Here is a 27,336-nt window from a genome sequence, read left to right as displayed (position 1 = left end):
ATCCGGTGGACGGAGAATCGTACTGTGGTAGTGGAAGTGGAGGCGATGGTGCGCAAGACGGAGAAGAGGATAGAAGAAGGAAGGGAAAGAAAGAGGAAAAGGTTTCATTAGGCGCACGAGGAAGAGCGAGATAAATCGACTTGAAGGGGGAAAAGAGAGTAGCGTGGCGGCGGGCACAGGGAGAGGAATCGGGGGAACAACCCCGATAGGCGGATCTCCTTAGCCACCCGAGAGGAGGATTGAGGAGGATGTAGCGTGACTCCGGTTTCTTGACCCGATCCCGATTCCAAGTTGCTCGCGCGCTCGTGCGCGCAAGCGTGCGAGACCGCCCTCTCTGTTCCGTACGACAATCTGCGACAATCCGTTCTGTGCCCGTTCGGCTCTTCTCGCCAACGACCGGGATTAATCGCGCGCGCGTTGCGCGATCGGTCCGTGTTCGGTTTTCGGTTCACTTCTTGCCGACGCGTACGTCGCCAACGGCTACGACGACGACGAAGACAACGACGAAGACGTGTGCTACTGCTGCTCAATCGGCCGCGCGCCCAGAACGAGCGCAATGGTATTAATATTCTCTGTGTCTTGCGATCTCAACGACGCTCCCGCTGTCACGTTCTCTCCTTCCTCTTTCCTTCCGCGTTTAACGTTCGCGAGTGCGAAAGCCCCTGAAAATCCTAACGCGACGCGCCCCACGCACCACTACTGGCCACTCACTCCGCTTCTGTTCCAGGAGACGGCGAAGAGCGGCAAGGAGAAGACGAAGAACGGCAAGGACGTCGACGCCGTTGACGAGGTGAGGTTATATTGTCCCTCTCTCTCTCTCTCCCTCGGTCTCTCTTTTCGTCACTCGCCGCGAGTCTACTCCTGTCATCGTGGATTATCGTCGTCTATGAACCGCCGCGTGCGATTTTACATGATGCACGTTGACACGCGTCCTGTTTTCAACGAATGTTTCACTAGGAAATGCACTTCGGTGTGATTCCACGATGACGATTGACAGGTCGGCCGCATGGCTAACCCGACATCTTGCATCTTTTACTTGCTTTTTGTCCGCTATCACGATACGAGAATCCTCTGTGCACAGGCATCGGGTGGATATTTGGATTGTGCGTAGCGATCATGTGACCTTATTCCCCAAATACGGAAACGTGAAAAATGAAAAATTTCTTTATTACTTTCAATGATAAAAATCTTTACTTTTTACATTTCCACGTTAGGAAAAAAGTGTTACACGATTGCTACCCAGGATACTTGTGAATTTAAAGACATATATTATGAAGCAGGTTATTGAAAGAAGATATTTTAAGTTATCTTCAAAGATAGCTGATATAGTTATCTTTGTGCTACATTGATTGTCAGTGCTACATAATGTAGTTTTGAAAAAATGACAGTATAATTTTGTTCGTCATACTGATAAGTTTGTCGATTCATGTGACACGTACAGTTGCACTATTTATATAATTTAATATGATTTGTAGCTTCTACAACTAACTATTGATTGTGAAAGAATATTTATATAATCAATATTAATAGTATGCTATTATATTATAGATAACATCCTTCAAAGAAATGATAATTTGTGTCTAGAATGACGATGGGAATGCAGGAAGTAAAAGAAAAAAACATTTTATGGTCAGAATTTATTTTCTTTCACATGTACTTTATGAATACTAAATGTAATTCACAAAAAAACATTAAGATTTTTAAAATTGATGTGAAACATAACTTTTTATATGGATTAAATATCGTGTATGATATAACAAACACCATATCCGTAATACGTATTTTGTTTTTTAGTTACATACTTAATTTCTTTCACGAGAATGTAACTTTTTCTTATAGTTAAAAAAATTTTTTGCAAATTTAATATAGAATCTTTCTCGGATATTACAGTTGAATATTGATAACAAAAGTATTGTATTCTTAATATCATTAATTGTATTTATTGTGATATATATTCCCTAAACGAATATCTTTTGCCAATCAGATACATTCAATAAAAAAAGAATGATCTTGATATTCATCAAAGAACAATTAAAAGTGTCTGTTGGCTTAATCTATCCAGTTTGTTTATATACTAAGGATTTTTTTACGGATCTTTATTTTTGTTAAATAGCGATAGAGAACTTTTTCTAATTATTTTTTTATGTATATTATTTAAATGATTGAATATGTCTAACTGGCAAGAGGATGGTATCTGTTTAAAGAATATCAAAATTATTTAATAGCAATGGAATATTTTATCATAGCTATTTTCCTTTTGTTTTTGATAATTTCTTAGCGTCGAGCGATAAATATATTTTTAACAGTGGCTATAGCTAGAAATGTATTGTGTTCGCAGCGAGGCACTTGTAATTGATCGTTCAGTAAGCAATCTAATCGCGAGCATTTATTCATCGAGCCAGATAACGAAAGTTATTGTGTCAGAGTTGAAACAGTTCCGAGCTAGATGGCGCTCTCCGCGACACTTTAGAGTACTTTAGACTCTTGTCTAAACTAAGGATAGGCAATGTTGATATCCAAATAATCAATTTAAAAAAATCATTTTTTTAAATTATATTATATTAATAATATATACAATATCTTTATTATATCGAAAACATTAATATATACAACATTAATATATACAATATCTTTATTATATCAGAAACATTAATAATAACTCATAATTTCTATTTTTATAGCTATTTATAATATTTATAATATTAAACTAACAAAATTAAACTTCAGAATTAAATTTGGATAGACTTAATTAGTTGTTTGATTCAATCAGTTTGCAGTAAAATTTCGAATTATATAATTTATTATTCTCAATTTAATCTTTTTTTCATATTAAAATTTCAGTGTTAAACTACATAGAATTAATAATTTCATTAATTCTATCCAAATTAATAATTTTATTATTAATAAAATAATATAGATATCTTTCTTCAGTTAATTAATTGTCCATTATATTAATCAAAGTTTTATCAAAGTTACATTGAGGGTCGGTTGTTTTACCTTCGGATAAGCTATGTGGTAATTGATCTAATAAAAAAAAAATAGAGAACGAGAACAAAAACAAGAGAGTAAACTGAACCCAGTCTAAAAGTATTTAGCTACAATAAATGAGAACAAATATCAAAGAATTAAGTATAAAAAATTAGGAACGAGAAATTAATTTCGACGTAGTGATATAATATTAATCAAATAATTTTATACGTTTTCCAGTAAAGTCTAATAAAAACTAATAACGTTGAACAAGAAAAATTATTAATATAAGAATTAAACAAATTTAAAAACCAATCTGTTTTTTAAGAAAAAAATGTTGAATATTAAATAATCGACTAAACATCTATTTCAGACATTTCTATTCATAATGAACATCATATAATATTACAAAAAAACAGAACTATTTATATCTGTTAATATAAGTAGGCAGCGTTAGTAAAAATACTAAAAATACTAACGATTAGGCATTTCTTTCTCAAGGAAAATACTATTAATCTATTTAATGAGACATGGATATATTTTGATGCGATAATATACAATACTTTGTATATTATTATCTAGTAAACTCAACTTTAACCTATTTTAGCATTTTATGTTTTATCGTTTAAAAAATGCAGCTTTAGTTTTGAATATATTAACAAGATATAAATTTAAATATATACAAAAAATTTTGTTAACAATAACAAGGTGTGTATATGTTGAGTTTTTAGACTGTAATTAATTCACTTGTAAAAAAAATATCGTCAAAATATGCTGTATCGTAAAAAAATTGTTTTTGGACGGAATATGTTTTCCGCAGTGAGCATTTTGATTTTTTTTTTTATAAACTCATCGCCTGGTATTAGCGATATGATGCAAATTTTTTATGCAGAATAATAACATTTCGGAATTAAATGCGCTCTTCCTCTATGAAAATTCAGTTGCACAGGAAACCGTTTTGCATAATTCGTTTGTATTCTCATTAACATTAAGTTCATCTTCGATTGTGCATGAATTTTACATTTCGTATCTCATCAATATAGGATCGATATCACATGTTAATTTTGCACGTAACGATAACGTGACGTTACGTAAATGTTTATTTGCATCATTAATATACACGGTTTCGCCTCGTTCATTCTGTCAACTACGAATATTAAGATCGAGTATGAGCGAACTGCGTTCTTTTACTCTATTTTTACGATATGTTATTTGGACCATATCATTATTTATTTACCAAAATAATAACATTTATCCCAGATTATTCGCCAATAAGTATGAAATAATTCTGAAGAAATCAGCAAAGATTTTCATAAATTTTACAGAATCGTTACGATATCTGAATTACTAATTTTTCTCCTTTTACTTCCCTTGTTGATTATACAGAGGCATCAATGGCACGAAATACGAAATTGATCGGATGCCAAATTACATACACGAACGCAAACGTGTACGTGCACACATGTATGTACAAGTATTATGGATTATTATGGATATTTGTCATCATTTGACGCCGTATCCGCCATGTGATTCATGTCAAACTATAATTCGTCAAGTTGATGTATACACACAAGAAAGTTAAAGTCAAAGGGCTGTTGTGGTTGTTAAGACAGATTTTATCCATAAATTCGGGCACATACACGCGCGATTCTTTTTTTGTTGGCATCGTCAACCGACACCTGACGATGTGACGCTGACAGTCGCGCACGTGACACGACATATTTCTAAAATAAATGTCGCAAGAAAAATTATATGAAGCTCGAAACGGCATGGCCGCGATGCGCTAGAGTGGAAATCGCACTTGTATGTTCTCTCCAAGTGATGCAATTTGCGCCGCGCATTAGCACAAATACTTTGTATATTTACATGTATATATATTGGACCGATACGTACACACGCGACTGCCACTTTGTCGTGGCGCTTTTACGCGCAATTTTTCGGAGAAGACGATTCTTACCGAAATTTTCCGTGCTGTGCGACTAACGCCTGTTTTCATGTATTAGGTTGGAACAAAAATTTGTAGCGCTATGAACTTTAAAATTCAAGCAGCTGTAACTTTGTTAAAGGTGAACGCTATTTGTGAATTTTAAAATAAGATTAAAAAATTTCTACTTTTGAAAAATCGCTATGTCTTTTAAGTTTCTGTGAGTTTGATAATTTTTATATATAAAAAACTAGGAAAATGGGAATTTTCTTTTCGCTTTGCGGATCTATCACGTACTTCAAAAAAAAACTTCTGAAAATTTTCGACTTTTTAACATGCAAGCTTTCCCTATAAAATTGTTTTTTATATTTCTAAGATTTTTTATTACTAGGTTATCGTGGATTAAATAAAATAGCATTTTGACTTATTGCATATAACTCTGTTAAAAACTATCGCGCACTGCAATTTAATAAACAGATTTTTATAGCTGGAAGTTTGGAACTTTGTTCTATCGAATGATATAATTGCCAAATTTTTTTAAAAATAAGTATACATGATACAAATGTAGTAGCACTACGAATTTTTGTTCCAACTCAATAGATTATTCTTCGGTTGAACTTATTTTTCATCCCTTTTTAGTTCTAAAAGTTAGAAAAAAAGATGAAGAGTAAGTTAAACTGTGGTTAAAATTGATCTACATTAGTGGAAACGAACGTAAATTGATAATACTGCGCAATAATAGGTACAGATAACATGTAAATACAAACGACAATAATAACTTTAAATATACATCTTAAATAATGACCTTAAATATAAATCTTATGGTAAAATTAACTGTAATTTAACCCTTCAATACCATATTATGTGAACAACATACTTGGGTATTATCTTAATTAATAGAAAAGAGTTATATAAATAATAGGAAAAGCTTTGTTAAATGAAAGCCGGATATGTCATACTCAGGTCCGACTTTTTATTTTCTGATTAATTTGCGGTTTAGATTTAATTTCACTTAACTTTATGATAATTTAAACCTTGTGTTTTTCTAGATATGATTAATCGCTAAACTGATGATTTTGCAGTGTGGTAATTTAATAAAAGTTACTACAAAACCATCACTTTAGTGATTAATCATAGCTAAAAAAAATTGACGCGATACAAAGTGCGCAATACAATTTTTACATTATTATTAAGTTTAACTACACTGAAAAAAATATAGTCAATTTTAATAAATATTTAGTTGAATACTGCCAACTAAATATTTATTAAATATAAAAATATATTTATTTGATACAAGAAATGTTAATTTGATTTAACAATAATTTTTTTTTTTACTAAAAAAATATTTATTTACTGTAAGTAAATGTTTAGTTTGCAGTATTGAACTAAATATTTATTAAAATTGATTATATTTTTTTCTCAGTGTAGTAAATGGAAAAAGCGGAGTAGCAACCGAAAGGTTAACATTTCTTAATATGCCATGAATATTTATCTTCAATGGCATCAAGGATCATCTAACCATTTTTAACTCAGAAATTATTCATGGTTGGATATTTATTATTCGATTAGCTGGAAATCGAATAAATAATACTTGCGTTTCAAGATATTCCGTCGTATCTAGGGAGAGAACCAATCGGAATTTTAAACGTAGCGAAAGCATATAACTTCTCATGATTGTTTTCGACCGTGATTATTTTCGGGTGACTGTAGATTCTTTCATGCGATGGATGTAACGCTCTCGTTAATGAGATCATACAAAAATCTTGTCGGTTGTCCCGCCTACCCGATAAAACCAGCCATGCGGTGAAGAACAGGCGTATCTTTCTCTCTATTTCGAGCGACGTGCAAATAGAAAGCGTGCTAATAATAGTCAATACTGATGGGGTGCATTCCAGGCACTTGTGTATCGCGACGACTTTTTCGCCGGCTTACCAAAGAACCCAAGTGCATGAAATTAGCTAAACCTTTTCTGAAAGCGAGATTTTCTATGTGAGAGGGTCGACAAGAATGCAGAAAAGAGAAAATTGCAAGGTATACTCGAAATAGCATGAGATTCTAGGTTCAAGAAACAGGTAATATGAAACATCCGTGTATATAAGCATTTTCTTTTGAAAATTTTGCAGAAAATTTTGAGAAAAAAATCTAATTTAATTCAGACCCGGAGAAAAAATCGTTACTCTCAAATGTAATTTTTACTGATAAAATGTTATGTTGTACTAAATATAAAAAAAATTATTAGGAAATCGTGGAAAAATATTTGACGTAGAAAAATATTAAATAGAAAAATATTAAGCAAATAGGACATAGTACAATATTTTTTTTTATCACGACACACCTTGAGTTTTATTCAGCAAAAGGGTTGAGAAGTTTAAGTGCATTTTCCGATATATAGCTATTAAAAATTGAATAAACGCCCGAGAATAATTTCATAAAATACATAAGAAATCGAGCGTGGGAGTTGACATGCATATATACTTAAGGGTTGAGAAAGGGCGATGATCCGTGGGTCACTCGTTCTAACAGCATATTTTCACCTTGGAATTTCTCGATCGTTTCCGAAAATAGGCCACGGCTGGAATAACTGTAGCGTCAGATCGACCAAAAGTTATGCTTCCTGTGAAACCGCAATCGACTTCCGTGCTGCAAAATATAATGGCCGCTTATATACACGATTATTCGTTAGATTGACGTGCAATAATGGGGCGGGTACGTTTAGCACGCGTCACCGTAACGCGATGACAAATTGCGGATAGGCCCGTGGCGCTATGTCAAATAATAGCGTTAATCGATTCGCGTAGAATTGTCGGGCACGATGTCCAAGAAATGATAGAACGATGCTGTAAATATTCCGTCGCGAATAATCAAGACTGAGAAAAATTTGAAACGTCGTAGTGTCCAGATATATCGGATAGTAATCTTTGTTAGTACGATCTCTACGAGAAATAATACATTTATAACGAAACATTTTCAACGACCTTTTTCTCTTGAGAATTTTTAATAGTCGGCAGAATTTAAATAAAGAAAAATTAATATGCGTTGAATAATACGCGATATGCAGACAGGTGTTCGGTTTATTTATACTTTTCCTAACTCACGAGTTTTTAATTACAAGAGATACAAAAAGTTTCAACGTTTATCTTTTTGCGCATATACCTTTTAACATTTAAGAAAATGATAATGATAAAATTAGCTTCTTCCTGCGTAATCAAATTGCGAAATGTGCTATGACAAAAAATTGATCGATAACACGCAGAAAGAAACGACATAATTACATTCAAAGAAAAAAAACATAGTGGCAGCTATAAAGATAACAGCTACACAAGTTTCATACGTAGAATTAATGTACATAGGTAATTAAACTGTTTTACAATTATCAAATGGTTTGTTGATTTATAAAATAGTTTATTCAATTATGCATATTAGTTTATTCAACTACACTGAGAAAAAAATTGTTTCGTTTGTCTTTATTTCTTTTGATGAAAAATGAAACATATTTGAGTCAAATACATACATTCTCCAATGAAAGAAATAAAGACTAATTGATTTAATTAAATGAATAATTTTTTTCTCAGTGAAATGTATATTAATACTATAAATAAAACTTGTTATTACTTTTATAGTTATTACTTTTATAGTTATTATTATTATATTTTTCTCTGAGTATATTACAGATACTTTATATACAAATTTTAGATGGATCGTAAATTACAAGATCATTTACATTGAATATGAGTATAAAAAATTATTTTTGCTGGATATACAATTTCTTAAATATAGTAACCGGTTATTTGATTATTTTGTCAGATAATAATTAATTTGCGTCTATACAAGTTAAATTACTTAACTAGTGACTATTTTCAAAATAGTCTGTTATTTATGTACAGCATGTTGTATTATACTTACATTTTTCGGGTTCTAAAACTTCTATCTCATATATTTCTATCTCCTAATATGATTATATGCTATTTCGTAAAACGGGAATTCAGAAAATTGTTGTTCAACATCTGTAAATTTATTACGTTATACATATGAGATTGTACGTGAAATCCCGTCGTGAATTGTAGACAGGTGATATTTGAATTGGGCTCAATAACAATTGGATGTCTTGTTGATAAAATATATAGCGGACACACGTCATATTTGTCACTCGTTAATAACCGCATCTGATCATGTCAAGCCGGCGGCTCCTGCATGTTTTCGCATGCACGACGCATGCATACGTTGCACCTCCCACAGGTATTCAGAAATAGTAACCGGGCATTGTCGTTTCGTCACGCGGCGCCTAAAGCCGCTTCATCATCATTTGTTAGGAAATACAAGTATGACAGGGAAGTGAGCTCGGCGTGTTACAAAAGACCTCGCTACGTTCATAATTGTTCTATTGACATGTTTTCTGTTAATACTGTTAGTAATATATCGCACAGATGAAGATACATTTCATCCATTTATTAACAATTATTATCACAACGAATATTCCAACGAGTCTAGAGAATCTGGTTAAGAAATTATTTACTTCTAAATTTCAAACGTTCGAGCAAAACAAATTGGACCGATTAAATTTTTTTTATCTAAACCTTGTATTTTTTATAACGTAAACAATTTTTAGTTTTAATATAAAATTCGAAAAATCTCAAAATTTATATTTTTTTTGTAACTTCAAATTTTAAGTATTGTTTTCCGAATATTAAGTACTTCCGTATACGATTTGATTTTATAATAAATTATTCACCGAGAGAAAAAGAATGAAACAATTTTAGTTTGACGTAAGAAATATGAAAAGGAAGTGTCGTATTTAATAACAACGAATTGAATTGGGCAAACTTAGTACTGATACATATTAATACCATCATACACAAATTGACGTAAAGATATGTTTAGATATGTGTAATATAAATTTAAAAACGCAAGTTAAACCACGAAATTCTTAGTACACTTTATTACGCTGTTAAATAAAATATATATTTTCCAATTCGAATTATTTGCATTTCACTTTTACATTCAAATTAATCAGTGTACAAGAGCTTTAATATGCACCAGTGCGTGTTAATACGTCTAATCAAATACGTTAATAGTTTTTCCCAGTCCATCTCCGCTCGTCGGAAGGTTGAGGCAAATCCCGGAGCAAAATCTTTCTAGGCGATCCTCTCTCGTACCGATTATACGAAGACGTTGGAAAGAAACTCGCGACACGCATGTTCATGTGTACCGCGAGATAAAACGTAATTCCTCGTAATTAGCGTGAGGGTTAAGGTCGTACGTGGTGGCCTTGAACGATCGGCGTCGATCGGACGGCGACGGCGTCGACGGCGGCGACGGCGTGCCGCGAGAGCCGATCGCGCTCGCCAAAACCTGCGGTGTGTGTACACGAGAGTGTCGCAAGTGGCTGGCTGCTGCGATTCTCGGTCACGAGTACACGCCTGCCGCTCGCCTCTGACAGTGCGCTCTCGTCGCCGTCGCCGTCGCCGTCGCCGTCTTCAACTCCGGCTCCAACTTTGATTCCGCCTCCGCGAAACGCTTCTCGGGCGTCGCGACGTCGCATCGCATTTTCCGCCTTCGCTTACGCGACGTCTTGCCTAGAGTTTATTTTTTCCCCTTTTTTCTTCCTCTCTCTCTCTCTCTCGGCCACTGGCATCGCGACAGGCGAGTTGTCGCCCGGAGGGACTCTCTCTCGCGCGGACGAGAGAAAACAGTGTCGTCGACGATTTCTCGAACGAAAAACCGGACGAAGAGGTGACACGTTCCTCCTTTACGGTGCGTCGCGAATAGTGCTATCCCCGAGTGTTGCGTCGTCGCGCGCGCCTTTGTCCGTCCCGCCACGAGAATATTCCGCGTTGGACATCCGCGTGGGGAATATTTATATCTCCTCGCGGGGATGCCGCGAATTCTTCCGAGTTCTACGAGGCTCTGAGAAAACGCCCGCTTTCCACTGTCCTCGCGAGTCTCTCTTGCATTTTTCGGTAGAGCCGCTCAGAGAGTTAGTCTAATGTTTCATATATGAGAGATAAATAACATTCGATCCGCAGGTGAGACAACTCTATCATTGCGAAAGTTATTTATCTACCGCAATATATATTTTTCTTCGCAAAAGATGTGATTCATAAGCTTGGAAATTACACTGTGAGAAAAAAAGTAAAACTTAAAGGCCGCGCGTAACTACTCAAAGTTACATTATTATGAATAATGAATATCAAATTACAATTATGAATAATGTATCAATGCGACTGTAATCTTGGAAAATGTATTCAACAATACGATGATATAGAGAATCTAGGTAAAGAATGTTTAATATGAAAAATACAGTTCTTGAAAAACTTAGCGATACGTTATCGGTATTAACTGCAAGTTACGTCACGTCGGGCTTCTTTTAAAGATTGGTACTGGGAAATATTGAGTTACAAAACATCGCGTGACGGCCAGCGACAGAAAGATAATATTTACTCCCTCGTCACTTTCGATTGTCGACTAAAATACTCGCAAGTGTGAAGCGCCGGATCCATTATAGAGTCTGCGGTGGCTTTTCCTAATCTTGGATAAGGGGGAAGGCCTACTTCTCGCCCAGATACTTCGTTCCACTGTCTTATTTTTGTACCCGCGTCCAACTTTACGCGCGTAAATTGGCTGTGGAGAGAATTCATCGTTGTTGTAAATAGATCGAGCGTGACACGTGTACTTGTTAGTAATCGCTAAAACATTTATTTCGTCGATCACCAAATTGAACATTTTATGACAATATTGTGATTATAGCTTGAAAGTTTTACTTCGTCTACGAGTGCATGAAAGAACTATCTTGCTAAAGTATCTAAAAATTTAGCTACACGAGAAAACGATTTTGCTGAAGTATCTAAAAATTCTGGTAGATAACAAATCTGAAAATAATTTTATTGGATCATCAAAATATATAGAAGACTCAAGTATGATGAGCAACGCTGCAAAATGTTTTGACGTTCTAGCAACCAATTTGAGCGTCCTACATAATTATTTTGACAGTTTAACAGAATTATTTTCAGATCTATGTCTTAACTAAATTTTAAATATTTCCGCAAAACCGTTTTATGCATGTAGGTATACACATCTGAAAATAATTTTGTTACACCATCAAAATAATTATTTAGAAAATTCAAACATGATAATTAAGCAATGCTACAAAAAGTTTTGACATTTTAGCAGTTTGAGCTACATAATTATTTTAGCAATTTAACAAAAATTATGTTTAGATCTACAACTAACTAAAATTTTTAGATACTTCAGAAAAGCGTTTTTTCCGTGTATAATCTCGAAATAATTATATCTGAATGCTCAAGCTGATTTCTAAAATGTCAAAACTTTTAGCATCATTGTCCATTATGCAGTTTGAATTTTACATAATTAATTTGATAGTCCAAAATTATTTTCTGCTCTGTAGTTAAATTTTTAGATATGTGTGTATTTTAGTAAAATTGTTCTTTTGGTGTGTGTGTGTATATAATCTAACATGTCTACAAGTCTTATTTTCCTCGTTTTTGGAAAGAAGACTTTTCGGCGAGATCTCACGTCAATGCACTTTTATGACGGAAAAATCGGGGTGACACTTTGGATTTGAATAAAAAAAATTCCCAGCACGTTCCTGGAGTTATTTCGCGGAATATTCTCAGGCATGCATTCGGGGATGCACTCTCAGGTGCTGGAGAGAAGAAAGCGGATATTCCCAATAGTACGTGAAGTGGATCGACTGTTCGACGGCTGTGTGATTGAGATCCTCTTCGTCCCGTGAGAAGGGAGGTCGCGAATGCGAGGATCATGTTGCGTCGTGACGCTACGAGACCGTTTTTCCTGCGGCTGGCTGCCGCCCTGTGCCGATAGTGAATTTCCTTCCTGGGCCGATCGTTGTTCCGGAAATCGCACACTGGTATGCAGAGTAAAATGCAAACGTTCACCGGGCTCGCCTTCGGAAACGTGTTCAAGAAAAAGGCAGGTGTTTCTCACACAGCGCCGGTTTTAGTTGATGCGTTCTGTTATTAAATATTCAATAGATTTAAATGTGGCATCCTTATATGAATTTTCAATGTATAACTGTAAAATGAAAAACTGTAAGCTGAATCTAGAAATGACTTTGAAAAATTTAATATTTTTTTGTTTAATATCTTCGTTATTCGCATGTTATCATGTTATTAATTGATTCGTGATCGTGATAGAATCTATATTTTTGTCTTCTGATATGATACGTTTTATGGGAATAAATTTTTTATCTATTACACAAAGTTAACTGTACATGGTTATCGCTTACTTTCTTCTTTAAAACTATTAAACACGATAATTCGTACATCAAGTAGTGTTTTATTATTTTGATTGGCAAATACATTCAACGAGCACACACCTCTTTGAACTATCACTTTTTATATATCTACACGGAGAAAATTTTATATTTAAAATTACTATAATGTGGTAGTAGCTGCGGTCTTCATGTAAATTATAAGTTTAAATGCTATAGTTATTTTTTTAAAACAATAATATAACGTAATTTTTACACTTTTTCATAGTAAAAATTTTTTATTACAAAATCAAAGCAAAAACCTAGTGAAAATACAAGACACAGTAAAGTGTAATTTAAAATTGTATTAAAACTTAATATAAAATTTTCTCCGTGTACGATTTTACGCAACAATTTCATAAATTCTGAGCTTATTACCTTTGGACATTGTCGAGTATCAACATACTATTTTTATATAATTTTCAATAAGATAACAACTCTTTTATTTTGCTCGCAATTTAATATGCGCGATTAAAAAGCGAGATCTTTCCTGATTTATCAGTATATATTTATCACATGTGACCGATATGATAACCAAAGATAGAATAACTTTTTAGCACACGATAGATTCGATTGCGCAGAATAAAACGTTTATAGATAATCGAATATGGTCGAATGCGTATTAATTTTGTATAGATATAGAGCATCGTTGTAAATAATACATGAAAGTATAATACACTTAAGACTCAAATTATAAAAAAGATTATTGCGTTGCAATCAGTGAATTTTTCAAAGATTAATGACTTCTTATCTCTCTCATTAACCTTTGTTTATTAATAAATCAAATTAAAGAATTATATAAAACTTAAATTTGAATTTATTCAATTCGACGTATAATTAAATATGTTTGCTCATTGTAACAACAATTTAATTTTTAAATATTATTATTTCAGTACACCACCACCAACATATATTTTTATTATTGTCTTATTATTTACATACATTTGCGTATATTATAATGTATTTAAATTTGCACCATTGCAAAATATTAAAATTATTCCAGTAGAAGAAATTAATACATATCACAACTTATATTTTTAACAATAATTGCGTAAATCCTAAAATAAATGAAGTTTTTAATCTCACGAATTATAGTTTTATGAATATCATGCCTGCAGTATTATATCAAGTTGAGTGTATAATTTAATTTAAAAAATTAATATTTTTGAAAAATGGTAAATCTAATGATGGCTTAACGAGATAAAAATAGAAATCTGAAAACTAGAACTTTAATCATTTTATTAAAAACAGGGCAACTGTATATCAAACGGTACTTCGCACATAATCATTCTCTTTTATCGTTACTGCTGCCGCATTCATTCGAAATAATGAATGGCTTCTGATGAAAACGAGAAATGCTATTAGGAAGATGAAAGAAATGAAATGCGTTTTGCATGTCCCTCGGTCCCTCAGGCGGAAATTCTTGGTAAAACAAGAGCTGTAATAGTAATCTTTGACTGTGAACTTCCAACACTGACTGACCTTTCCTCGCGTAAAAACATTAGTTATAAACCATTATTCCCTCGTAACAAAGCCAATCGATTGACAAAAATTACTCCAAAACTCAATACACGCTGCAAAAATAAAACAATTTATTTACATATTTTATATTAGAATGAAGGTTAATACTATAAAAGTTATATTATGTATGTGATTTTAAATTTTTAAATGGGAATACATTTTTAATTTTTGTAATATATTATTTTTTTATTTTAGAACAGTGTTTGTAATAAAATAGTTCCGTATTTTAAAACGATTAAAATGTGTTTTGGAGAATAAGCATTTTAATCGCAAGCGACAAAGCATCCTTTGATAAGTTGCTTCGTCGCGCAAAATAACTTCCGCATTTTATCGCACATTTATGACGCGTTTTATGAATCTTTTCAAACTCTCAGAGAACGATAGTAAATACTAGATTTCACTGGGAGACGACAATCTGAAAGATCGTCGACTTTGTTTATCAAGTGTACGTGATCGCATGCGCATATTCTGAAGACACTACAGCGACCAGCGACATGAAAACTCAGACCGACGAGTGACGGTAACTTCGTAATAGTTTATCAGATCGTGTTTTACATCTATTTTTATCTGCAATATGCGGACACACATTCCGCTTTACTACACCTCTTTAGAATACGTTTAACTTGCGTACGTGTACTACCTGTCATGATACTGCGCAGATGCGTTATTGATTACGCAATGTAGCAATATTTTATCATGCATTCAGCAGCGTTAGATATTTTGACGAACAAGCTTGAAAGTAAACTCTCATTGAAGAATATTTTACATGGAAAACTAATTACAGATCAATTTTCCAAACTACATTTTCCAATATCTGAAAAATTTTATAGGTCATAGTTCTCAAGTTCTTGATGTCAACTTCGTGAATAAATTACTTTCGTTTAAATTTGCGTTAAAAACTGCCACATCCGATTTCCCGGTTGTTACGGATACAACCGATATGGAATGTACCGTTGAAAAGTCGGTAATTGCTAATTATACATCCGATGTTAGGCGCGAAAACTTTGAAAGCGGAACGATCGAGAAAGTGAATGATGAAAGCTCGTGTAACTATTATGGTTGGTCGGTTTTAATAAAGCGAGAAGAAGAGAATTTGATTGGATTCATTATAGGACACCAATGTGGTTCATTTATTCGCACTCCAAGATAAACCAAGACATTTGTCCATAACTTTCTTCGCTCATTTGAATAACCTACTTTATAACTGTGATCGAAGATGATTAAAGGAAACGCTGTTTGTTCACATGTGTTTTTTTTTTTTTTTTCAAAATTCACGGTCGCATCCATCGCGAGTAAAGTAATTAATAATTGTACATGTAATACATATATACGTAATGTAAAGAGATTATTTAGAATCTTCTGTTCTCAATATTAAATTTAATTTATAGAATTTTCGTTCAAGCATAGTTTACCTAAAATTGATAAGTCAGTCCTCCCGTTTTTTATTATCTAAGAATTCTAATAAATTATATTCCTAAAATTCTCTTGATATTATATGATTTTATAAATGAATTATTGTTTAAATTTATATTAAAGAATTTTAAATATATATGCTTCTTTTATTTCTATTTTTCAGTATTAAATATTGAATATCTTAAAAAATTAGATATTAGATATTAGATACTTTATTTAAAGATTTATTTAATTAAAAATTCAGTATTAAGAATCTGAAAAATTTAATTCGTGAAAAAGTCCTCACTTCTAATTGATTATGTTTGAAAAATTATTTGTGCTGTGACATTTCTGTTTGAAAAAATTAATTAATCGAAAAGAACTATTTGGAACATTACACGTATATGGACATCCTGTATTTCCAATCCTGACGAAGAGATAAAGATATCACCTTTAGTTTTTGTACGCATAGATGTGCCATAGATCGTGGATTGCTCATGTCGTTACCTCGCGTTCCATTTATGTAATATTAATCCGATCAGTGAACGAATGTTCGATATTTCACCTATAAAACGAATCAAATTAAAATACGAAGATAAGTAATTGGATTAACCACGTTAATCACATACTCCTATTTAAATTTAATTTACATTACAATTTCTTAACTCAAATGAAAATGGAGATTGGACATTATTGTATATTAGAAATTTATTTGTAAAGAGAATTACAAAAGCAGTTTTATAAAAATTATTAAAAAATTCTACAATAAATATAATCAGAAATACAATTGGCTTTAAAAAAATTTCTATATTTATTTATAATCGGAATAATAGTTCCTTTTTATCTGAACTTTACTGTAGTTACTAAAATGTTTATTCATCCATTAATTATCATCTACAAGTTTTATATTTATTTTTAATATTCTTTATCTGCCATAGGCAAACAAGGTGACCGGAGGACCTCCTGTGGGCAACGCACCGCCTCCGCCTACGCTCATCAATAAAATCAAGTATCAACCTGGTGGACCTGTAATCAAAAAGGATAAACGGCAAAGCAGCTCGAGGTTCAACATATCGAAAAATCGGGAACTGCAGAAATTGCCGCTGTTGTCCGGTGAGTCATTCAATCAGGAATGTAATTTTTTTTACAATACGATAGTAAGATTAATCCCATGTGATAGCTACCATTCCTGTTAGATCAAGTGAAATAATAGCGATCTTTTCTCACTCTTGTATCATTGATGATTCACATTGTAATAAAAATGAGAAGGAAGTCATATCTCGAACGTGTTTACATATACATACATCAAACTTGTTTTGCAATTGCTGCAAATGACTTGCAATCTAACATCGACTTGATCGAGTAACATAAAGAAGTCATACAAGAACCTAGTTCATAACATTCCGATCATAATCGAATAATCAGATCAGAACAGAGATAGAGTGCGCGGACGTATAGGGTGAGAAACACACAACGGAAAAGTGAATAAGAAGCGAAAAAGAATAACAGTGAGAATAAGAGAGGAAAGGAAAAGAAAGAAGGGCGGCGACAAATTGGTCCGCCTGTGCCCTTTCCCAATGTAATGCCGGTCAATCGAGGTTGCGAGACTACCTCCTACGTCAGAGTCTATCGATTGCGTGCAACGAGGGTCGCGCAGGCGCTCCGGATTCATGATTCCCCGTTTTCCCAACGTAAACAGTCGAGTTCCATCCCCTCTTCCCCCCCCCTCCCCCTTTTCATCCCACGCCTTCGTTTCGACCATCCCTTTCTGATCGTTCTCTTCCAACTGCTCCGAGACCAGCGCCCGAACATCCACGCGCGGCACGGCACCCTCGCGGAGAACCCCACCTGGTCGCGGCTCTCTACCTGCCCAGAATCTCGGCGAGGGGGGTTGTATCGACCTCGTGACCGATCGAGAGATGACCCGCGAGATCCCGGCGAGGACCCTCGAGTTCGTTGAACCTGGTGCCACTTAGGCGAATCTCACCCGCCAGCCTGTCCCCCTCTTCTCGTCGTCTCCCGCCCCTCACGAACGCGGTCACCGGGTTCCGGGGACCCGCGAGCCGCGAGGACGCGCCGCTAGTGCTTGCCGGTGTTTCATAGGGGTGGCTTCGCAGCGCGAACACCCCGAGAGAAAGGTCGAGAAGAGCCTTGCTTTCCCCGGCCGATCGATTGACACGTACGAAGCAACAGATTGTTGCGAGCGTTAAACAACGACGGAAATTAGCGGCGGATGGACTCCGGTGGTGTCAGCGAGATTGTTATCGCGAATTCCGTTCAGAGACTCGGTTAAGGACGGGCGCGTCCAGCTCTCGAAGCTTACGGAGAACTTCGAGGTCGTCTAGCAAAAGTGGATTATTTCGAATGAATGTCGTATAAAACATATCGGAAATAATTGATAAAAATTATCGCTTCGTGATTGATACTTTATAATCGGTTAAAAAAGGATAATAGGTATTCAACAGAGGGGTGGAGAAAATGTTTAAACCAATCGATGAGTTGAAAAGTTAAAATTTTCCTATTAGAAGTTAGTGAATTCTTTTAGTTAAAACGCTTCCGATTGAAAAAATTGGTGAGTCTTCTGATTTAAAAGTTTCCCAATTGAGGAAATGAAGTTTAGTGAATTTTAAGCTCGGAGGAATTCTCAAAGATTTGGTGAGTTATATAATTTACAAACAATGTTTCGAATTTAGTGATAAATGGTATAAAATTTTAATAAGAGATTAAATATTAACATTTATTTAAATCTTTATCTTTGATACTTAACGGAAACAGTTAAGATGTATGGAATTGCAATGGAATTGAAGTAGAATTGAACTGAATATGAAGATTTCTAAAATTTTTATATAAGGTATTTTGTATAATTTTGAGAAACCGAATTTATTGAGATACACTTTACAGGAAATAATAAACTGAAAGTTCGATAGAATTACTAATAGCAGTTAAATGATTCAGCCTTGCAGAATTATATTGAATACTTAAATAACTTGAATAAAATGTTAATAATTTGTTATTGATGTATTATGGAAACACTGATAATATTAAATATACTTGTGTATTATAGAGGGACAGGAAGTTAATTGAATTTGTTAATTTGCGGAAAACAACATTCGTAATAAATTCCACGCATAATTTAGCACGTATTAATTTGTATACTTGTAAAATTTATATATACAATAGTTTAATATTATATTGCTTGCACTAAAATATTAAATTCGCTTTATGTGTGCGAAAATATTCTCGCAACTGTGCTGTAACAGACGATTCGTGTTGCTTTGCATCAAAGTACAGTTACGTTTCTGCATGGTTTGGCAAAACGCGTAAAACCACGCGCATTTCTTTCGTAGCGGAATCTATGCGGAAAATAACGTGGGAAGCCGGTAAAAGTGAGTTGTTGAAGGCCGACAATCGCCGTGGCTTAATAAAGTTATGCGTCGTATTTCGTCGAGTAAATTGGCGGATGATTGCAAATTACATAATAAAAACATTCTCCGGAAATTGGTTTCCATCCGAGTAGGTTAAATCTGTAAATCCGGGAACATATTAATTGGCAAACCTGAATAAATTAACTTAATGTTACTAAATAATTAAAACAAAACAATAATTTTTAATTATTGTTTTTATTTTTTATATAATATTTTCCAAATACATATATGGTTTATAGTTTATACAATACAGAATAGTTATATAATTTAGAAAAGTTATACATATTTATTGCCGGTACATATTTTGCCGGCATTTCTACACGTTTGTGATATTCAAATATTGCTTGTAAAATTAAGAGAAAATTGTTATGGTATATAACTTTCTAACATGTTTAGTTTTTTATTCTTTAGACCTGGTTCCATTAATGTAAAAACTAAACTTTAATTTCGGTTCTATTTACTCTTTACCTTTTTCTAATTCTAAGAATTAGAGGAAGATAAACAGTAAATTGAACCGAGATTAAAGTTAATCTTACATTGGTGGAACCGGGTGTTCCTATCGACGTAGATTAACTTTACTCTCGGTTTAACTGACTTCATTTTTTTCTAATTTAAAAAAAACTAGCAAAAAATAAAAAGTAAGTTAAACTAAGTTTAAAGTTAATCTACGTTGGCAGAAACGGACATCAGTCAAAGTACTCTTTCGATAATCGAACATTCAGTTAACACTAAAAATACCAAAAAATCATTATTAACCATTATTTATTTTTTTAGGTTAATATTATTTTTTTTAATATTGTTCATTTTTTTAATATTATTTATATTTTTGTTGTAAAAGATAAGATTCTAAATTCTTTTAATTTTTCAATAATTACATTCTTTATATTGATGAAATATTTAGCTTTTTATCGTTTTCTTTATTTTTATAATAATTTATTCTCTTGATCCTTTTAATGAGTAAGAAACGATATCTCTGTTGTTAAACAATTTCGAAATAATACAGGTTTACTGCAATAATATTTAAAAGAAATTATCGATATTTTATAAATAAAATACTGATTTGACGCCATATTAAAAAGAACGAAATCATAGAATATTATTAATCGCGATTTTAACAGGAGTGTGAATTCAAAGTGTTGCAAACTGTAAGTAGTTATTGAGACGATACGTAAATAGCAAAACGTGTGCTACCCAAGTTCAAGCATCTGAAGAGATTTACCAATGAATAAGGTGCGAGTGTAAAGTCGGTATTGAATATAATATTGCGCGATGGTTCACGTGGGTGGAATTGGCCCATCTCTGGGTGGTGCTCTGCCCAAAAGTCCCAGCTTTCATCAGGGTCTTGCTTTGGCGACGGTCTTATCCCAGGACTCAAGCAAGGGTTACCCGGTGACGTTCGCACTGCACTATCAACCTTTGCAACCTCTTCTAATCGGTAAAGCTCTCTGTCGCTTAAATCAGTTCATTATCGCACATGATTTTATTATAGAACTAATCTGTGCACCTGATTATTTGTTATTGATAAAACGAAAAATTACATTGATAAATGAAATTATTGAAGGATTAATTTAGCACACTTTATTATTGTAAAAAATTTGTATTTTGTTGTTCGAGAATGTGATGTCCATGAAATGGTTGACTCGAGGTGAATTCGGCAATCGATCTCGTTATTCCTATTATTATTACAGAGACTTCTAGGAATAGCAAACGATAAATAATGTCATACGGTTACAGTCGGTATTTTGAAGGCCATTATCGATCTTCCTTCAAAACCTACTCGATTAATCGGAAAAAGTAGAGCATCTTTAAGATTTTAGATCAAAAACCTGCCGCTGGCGGGCCATTATAACTTGTATAAATATTAACTGAAGGCAATCCTATGCGACAGTACGCTTTTTGTTCTGAGTTTAAGAATAGAACATTGATTAACATCTGAAATAACTGTCTATGCAAATCAAATTGTTCAAAGAAACGAATAGAATATAGATTTTGATCGCGTGCTGCATTTTTATCAGCGGCAAATTATATTCGGGATACTGTCCTTCTTATCAGACGTCCTTTATTAAATTGATTCGACCTCTTTACTGAAAATCACAAAATTATTTCAAAAAAGAATGTTAATGTTCTGCATATTTATATACGTGAAATATCCTTACAATAAAGATAAAACATACATCATGTTATACATATATTATAAGTATACTTATAAAAAAAATCGATAAGTATAAGAACTTATAATCGATAATATCTTGACGCTGATATATGAAACATAAATTATTCCAAAGATTTAACTTCGTTTAAAGAGTCATTTCTCATTTATGTCAAGAAGGCCAGTTAGGCAGGTGGAAAAGCTATTCGTAGCAAAATAATTCAAACGAGAAAAAGAAGTGAATAGCACGAGAAGGATGCTTTCGAATGTATCTCTTCGTATTAGAGTGCATCGATATTCTCTTGTAGACTAATATGATTAATAGCCGCAATATTATTCTCGCTTCTTAAGGTACAAGCTGCCGAGTGCGGCGACATTAATCACCGGCTATCTGATTCCAGAAACACAACAGGTAAACGAGCGGGAAGAACTTTTTATACAGAAGCTACGGCAATGCTGCGTCCTTTTCGACTTCGAATCCGATCCGTTGTCGGATTTGAAATGGAAGGAGGTAAAGCGTACTGCTCTCCACGAGATGGTCGAGTACGTAACCAAAAACAAAAATGTTATTACCGAAGCGATATATCCCGAAGCGGTGAACATGGTAAGAGCAGCATTCTAACATACTTCACGTATATGTGTAAGAGCATGAACTGTTTGAATTTCATGAAGCTTTTTGTAGATTAGAAATACAAGGCTATGTAAATGCTAAAAAATTAGTTTTATATACAAATGTAGACTTTAATGAAAAATATAGCTGCATAAGAGTAAAAAAAGAAAAAGCAATTAATAGTGCTAGCAAAGAGCACTATAAAGCATATAAAGTCAGTATATGTAAAAATATGAGAAATATTCTTAGCATTTACATTACCTTTATATTTTCAAAGTGGACATGAGATACGTGTAGAAACATAATCTAAATAATGATACCTTGAGAGAATAAAATTGAAAGGTTTTACTCAGACGACGGAAATCCTTGCAGTTCGCCGTGAATTTATTCCGGACGCTACCCCCGTCATCAAATCCTAATGGCGCGGAGTTTGATCCAGAAGAGGATGAGCCGACGTTGGAGGCGGCTTGGCCGCATTTGCAGCTCGTCTACGAATTCTTCTTGCGGTTGTTGGAATCACAGGACTTCCAGCCGTCCATAGCAAGACGTTATATAGATCAAAAATTCGTGCTGCAGCTTTTGGAGTTATTTGACTCTGAGGACCCGAGAGAGAGGGATTTTCTTAAGACCACCCTCCATAGGATTTACGGAAAATTCCTAGGACTGAGGGCGTACATTAGGAAACAGATCAATAACGTTTTCTATCGATTTATTTATGAGACGGAACATCATAATGGTATCGCAGAGCTACTTGAAATTTTAGGAAGGTAATAATAAATTCGATAAAAATATAATGCACAATGTTAAAAAATGTATAAGATATTTATCAGCGTTTATTTCCTTTACAGTATTATAAATGGCTTTGCTCTGCCACTAAAGGAAGAGCATAAGGTGTTTTTGTTAAAAGTCTTGTTACCCTTGCACAAAGCTAAGTCATTATCCGTATACCATCCACAACTAGCGTATTGCGTTGTTCAATTTCTGGAGAAGGATCCGTCGCTGACGGAACCCGTAATTAGAAATCTGCTAAAATTCTGGCCAAAAACACATTCCCCTAAAGAAGTTATGTTCTTAAATGAGCTTGAAGAGATCTTAGACGTCATTGAGCCAGCTGAATTTCAGAAAGTCATGGATCCGTTGTTCAGGCAATTAGCCAAATGCGTGTCATCACCGCATTTCCAGGCAAGTATGCAATGTTGCTATTTTGTTTTGTGCGACATCTAACTTACACTCACTTATTTCAGGTGGCGGAAAGAGCTCTCTACTATTGGAATAATGAATACATAATGTCTTTGATATCGGACAATTATTCCGTCATCTTACCGATAATGTATCCAGCTTTTTATAGAAACTCCCGCAACCATTGGAACAAGACAATCCACGGTTTAATTTACAACGCCCTAAAACTTTTCATGGAAATGAATCAAAAAGTATTCGACGAATGTACAACACAGTACTATCAGGTATATTTGTAGACCTGTTTATAGGTCTGTTTTTAGCACTAGACTCTCTGCACTAGAATTTTCTTTCTCTCTCGTTTTCGTTTAATATCAAACTATTTCACTTTTTTAAGTTCTAAAAATGTACAACTAGCTCAGTTATAGAAAACAGACTTACTTTCAGTAATATGCATATGCTGTATAAATAAATCGTTAAATTAATTAGCTATATTTAACATTAAGTAAAAATATCAAATATGTTTTGACGAATCAACATCATAATTTCAAAACTACATAACTCTATGTTAATTTGATCTTGCAAAAAGATTAAAACATTAATAACTTATTTATTATATTTATTTTGATTTAAAACTTTGTAGGAACGTCAAAGAGAACGAAAGCTTATAAAAGATCGGGATGAAGCATGGATGCGCGTTGAAGCGCTTGCGATGAGGCATCCAAACTATAATGTAGCAAATAAAGGCACAACGAATAACATCTATACATCACCTCAACATATAGATAATTCACCGCCTGACGAAGATGGTGACACGGATCAAACTCCTCTTACCTTGGAGAAAATTGAAGCTAAAGCTAATGAGGTATGAATTGATATCCGTTGTTATTTTTTATTTGAATGCTCTGTTATGAAGCATTGTCAGCATAATATTCTTAGATATATCTTAAATAAACGTTTTGTTATACAGGCGAAGAAAATGACAAATGTGAACAAAGTGAAACCGCTTTTACGAAGAAAGAGTGATTTACCACAGGATTCGTACACAATGCGGGCATTATCCGACCACAAACGCGCTGATGAATACCTTGTTACACCGCCAGATCCTAATAATTGCTAGTCTCTACCACAACCACTTCCCATGTATCCTCTGTTTTGCTGTAGCAACATCGGAAGTTAGTTTTCTTTCTAGAAGGAAAACGGCGATAAGAACGCAAATGATTTGGCTGAGAGTTTCACTATGCGAAATCAGTTATGTATTGTTATTTCAATATATATCACATCATATTTGCTTTTTTTAATAGAAAAAAAAAGAATTCTACTATCCCGCCGCGCATATATACGATTCAAAGACACAGTGTATAGGTACTCATAGAAGCTTACAGAAAAAACTTGTTTTTTATAGAAATGCGTTGTATTTATTTCTTCATTATGGGAAAAAAAACATTGCGATTAAGAGGATGTGTAATAGTATCATTATAAAAGACGCGCATGTAGTAAACAACACAGGCTCTAAATACATTAGAATCGCCATTATCGGAAGCATTCTGAGGTGCTACCCTCTGCTATGTCTCAACAATAAGATAATATACGAATAATGTACGTAAATGAGATTTAATTGTGGATACTACGGTTGTAATGGATTTGGTTCTATTCTATTCTACAAGAGATTTTATACACAGATGAGAGATATGTATGCGGAAATGTGATCGAAGATATACACGTATGTGCTCTCGATGTTGTAACCTATATTACTGCGCTATGCGAGCTTGTTGTGTTAACATTCTTGCGAATGAGGCGTTTCCATTTATGTGCAAATGATATATACATATATAAATATACGTACTTGCTTTAACACTACAGGCTCGTTGTAGTAAGAGAATAAACATAAATAAATGAAGACGAAGAAGAAAAATACACGCCGGCGCGCGTTATCTTAGGATGTATATGATAGTGCTATTTTAAAAATAATAGATTGCTACGAGAAAATCTGGATACTTCTGAGTGTACTACTTTTATATCTGTTGTGCCTAGATGCCTGTGGAAAAAAAAAGAATATGCCTCCATGTGGGGCCTATACATATATTATGAACAGCAAGATTAAGCAGCGAGTTTACATGTCGCTTTGCCAAATATAATCGATATTACAGAATTTCAGTAACGCTTGCATAACATGTTGTGTTGTTAACTCATTGATCTTGAGATTAATTGAAAGATTATACTGTTGCGGCCCAGAGATAGAAGAGAGAAGAATAAAAGAAGAGAAGAAGAAGGAAGGTTAAAATACAATTTAGTCCTTGCGCTGCTGGCAGGTTGTTACGTTAATAATCGAGGATACCTTGTTGAACATAGATAAGATAAGCACTTATATTAAATATTAGAAATTAAAACTACGAAGATAGATTTCTAAAATTATTTACTTATTAATTATTCCTATTCAAAAGAGAGGAATGGCCATTTCAGCTAATTGAGCATTAATTAGTGATATAAATATCATTATAATTATTATATATAGTTATTGTATTATTTTTATATAGTAACGAATAATGACGAAAATAGGGTAATAGTAATAATGTAGTAGCTGGTACATGTGGCAAAATGCCTTGAATTCGTTTAGTCTATCCGAAAATCTACGTTTTTCCCAAATTAGATCGATAATAAATAAAGAAAAATATATCGTCACGTGTCATGAGAGAGAGAGAGAGAGAGAGAGAGAGAGAGAGAGAGAGAGAGAGAGAGAGGATGAGAATTCTTATATGCCGCATGCAGTAACTTGAAAAGATATCAAATCAGATAGTCTTCGCGAATGTGAATGTGTACGCCTGCAAAAGCTTAAATCGAATTATAGAGGACCGGACAAGAAAAAAATAATCGTAATAATAATATTACTATTAATAATAATAACGCTGTTATTAAGAGAATATAGAATTGCCGGATCATTTAAAAAAAAATGTAATAAAGACGTTAAATCTTGCATGATATCGTGAGAGTTTTTTCATACGTATTATGCGTAAAGCATTATAGAAGCATTCGCAATTAAACACTAAATTATACCGATCTCGATCTGATAGAGATTTTTAAACAAGATACGCGAATCTTTTTTTTCTTGCGCGTCTGCAGTGGATATTATTATGTGATATTATATGTTACGTCGAAATTATACAGATTTTAATCTTTAAATTCGAGTCAGGAGTAATTGGGGGAAATCGGAGTCAGGAGTATCTCGACTGAACGTTAATATAGGATTAAAAAAAGTTCTTCTGTTCGTGATTTTCGAGATTGAGCGCATTCAAGAGTTCTCGATTGAAATCCACTTATATGTGAGACCTCGTGCGCAGTTTGCATTTCATGTACCTGCATATATCGTGTAAATAATACAATTATTTTTAAACGCGCATTTTTCATTTTCAGTTCCAAAGACACGCTCGTCTCGATGAGCGTCGTGTTAGAAAGATATAACGCATTCTTTCATTATTTTATTTTTCTTTTATTTTCTCTAGATATACGGAATTTCTGTAACGTTTACGAATTTGTCAACAAAAATTTAGAGGAGAAATTTATCATTTTATTTTTTAACTATACGTAGATATTATTTAATTTTTTCTAGCGAATTTACAATTGTACGTATATGTAATCACTTTTGACAGATGCGCGCAATACGTATATACATGAAACTCTAAAAGAGAACCCAGATAATATCAAGTTCAAAATCAAAGAAAAACTTAAGTCTTAAAGACATCTTTATGAGAACCGTCTTAAACGATCCCTAACAGTTCAGTATTAATATATAATTATTTTGATGCCCCTCTTAAACGATTCAAAACAATCTGATAGCCGAACATAGATAATCTCCAAATAATCAGTAAAAGAATCATAAAAGTCTCA

The 27,336-nt window shown here is 33.6% G+C and overlaps 1 protein-coding gene across 3 annotated transcripts; it reads left to right on the top strand.

Moving 5' to 3' along the window:
• Positions 1–207: 207 nt before the first annotated feature.
• LOC108769135 (serine/threonine-protein phosphatase 2A 56 kDa regulatory subunit gamma isoform) lies at positions 208–25,612 on the top strand. 3 transcript variants are annotated; one of them, XM_018519967.1, is made up of 9 exons: positions 208–559; positions 728–790; positions 17,030–17,204; positions 22,067–22,269; positions 22,648–23,042; positions 23,124–23,457; positions 23,520–23,738; positions 24,095–24,316; positions 24,422–24,571. In XM_018519967.1, exons 1-9 carry the CDS (start codon positions 557–559, stop codon positions 24,569–24,571), a joined length of 1,764 nt encoding a protein of 587 aa, XP_018375469.1. In that variant the 5' UTR covers positions 208–556. The 3 variants fall into 3 exon arrangements, with proteins under 3 accessions (XP_018375469.1, XP_018375460.1, XP_018375477.1); XM_018519958.1 differs by lacking the exons at positions 208–559; positions 728–790 and adding exons at positions 10,260–10,914; positions 12,523–12,776; XM_018519975.1 differs by lacking the exons at positions 208–559; positions 728–790; positions 17,030–17,204 and adding an exon at positions 20,682–20,951 and having other exon boundaries at positions 24,422–25,612.
• The last annotated feature ends 1,724 nt before the right edge of the window (positions 25,613–27,336 follow it).

The sequence above is a fragment of the Trachymyrmex cornetzi genome, unplaced genomic scaffold, assembly GCF_001594075.2.
Source record: "Trachymyrmex cornetzi isolate Tcor2-1 unplaced genomic scaffold, Tcor1.1 scaffold122, whole genome shotgun sequence".
NCBI lineage: Eukaryota > Metazoa > Arthropoda > Insecta > Hymenoptera > Formicidae > Trachymyrmex > Trachymyrmex cornetzi.
This window is presented reverse-complemented; position numbering and strand designations above follow the sequence as displayed.

What these genes read in the sequence shown, in the direction of transcription:
- LOC108769135 (XM_018519958.1), top strand. Translation starts at nt 12,657, where the DNA reads ATGCGAGGATCATGTTGCGTCGTGACGCTACGAGACCGTTTTTCCTGC. An exon ending in CTACTTGAAATTTTAGGAAG is followed by an intron (nt 23,043 to 23,123) that starts GTAATAATAAAT and finishes TTTCCTTTACAG; the next exon opens with TATTATAAATGGCTTTGCTC. An exon ending in GTACAACACAGTACTATCAG is followed by an intron (nt 23,739 to 24,094) that starts GTATATTTGTAG and finishes AAAACTTTGTAG; the next exon opens with GAACGTCAAAGAGAACGAAA.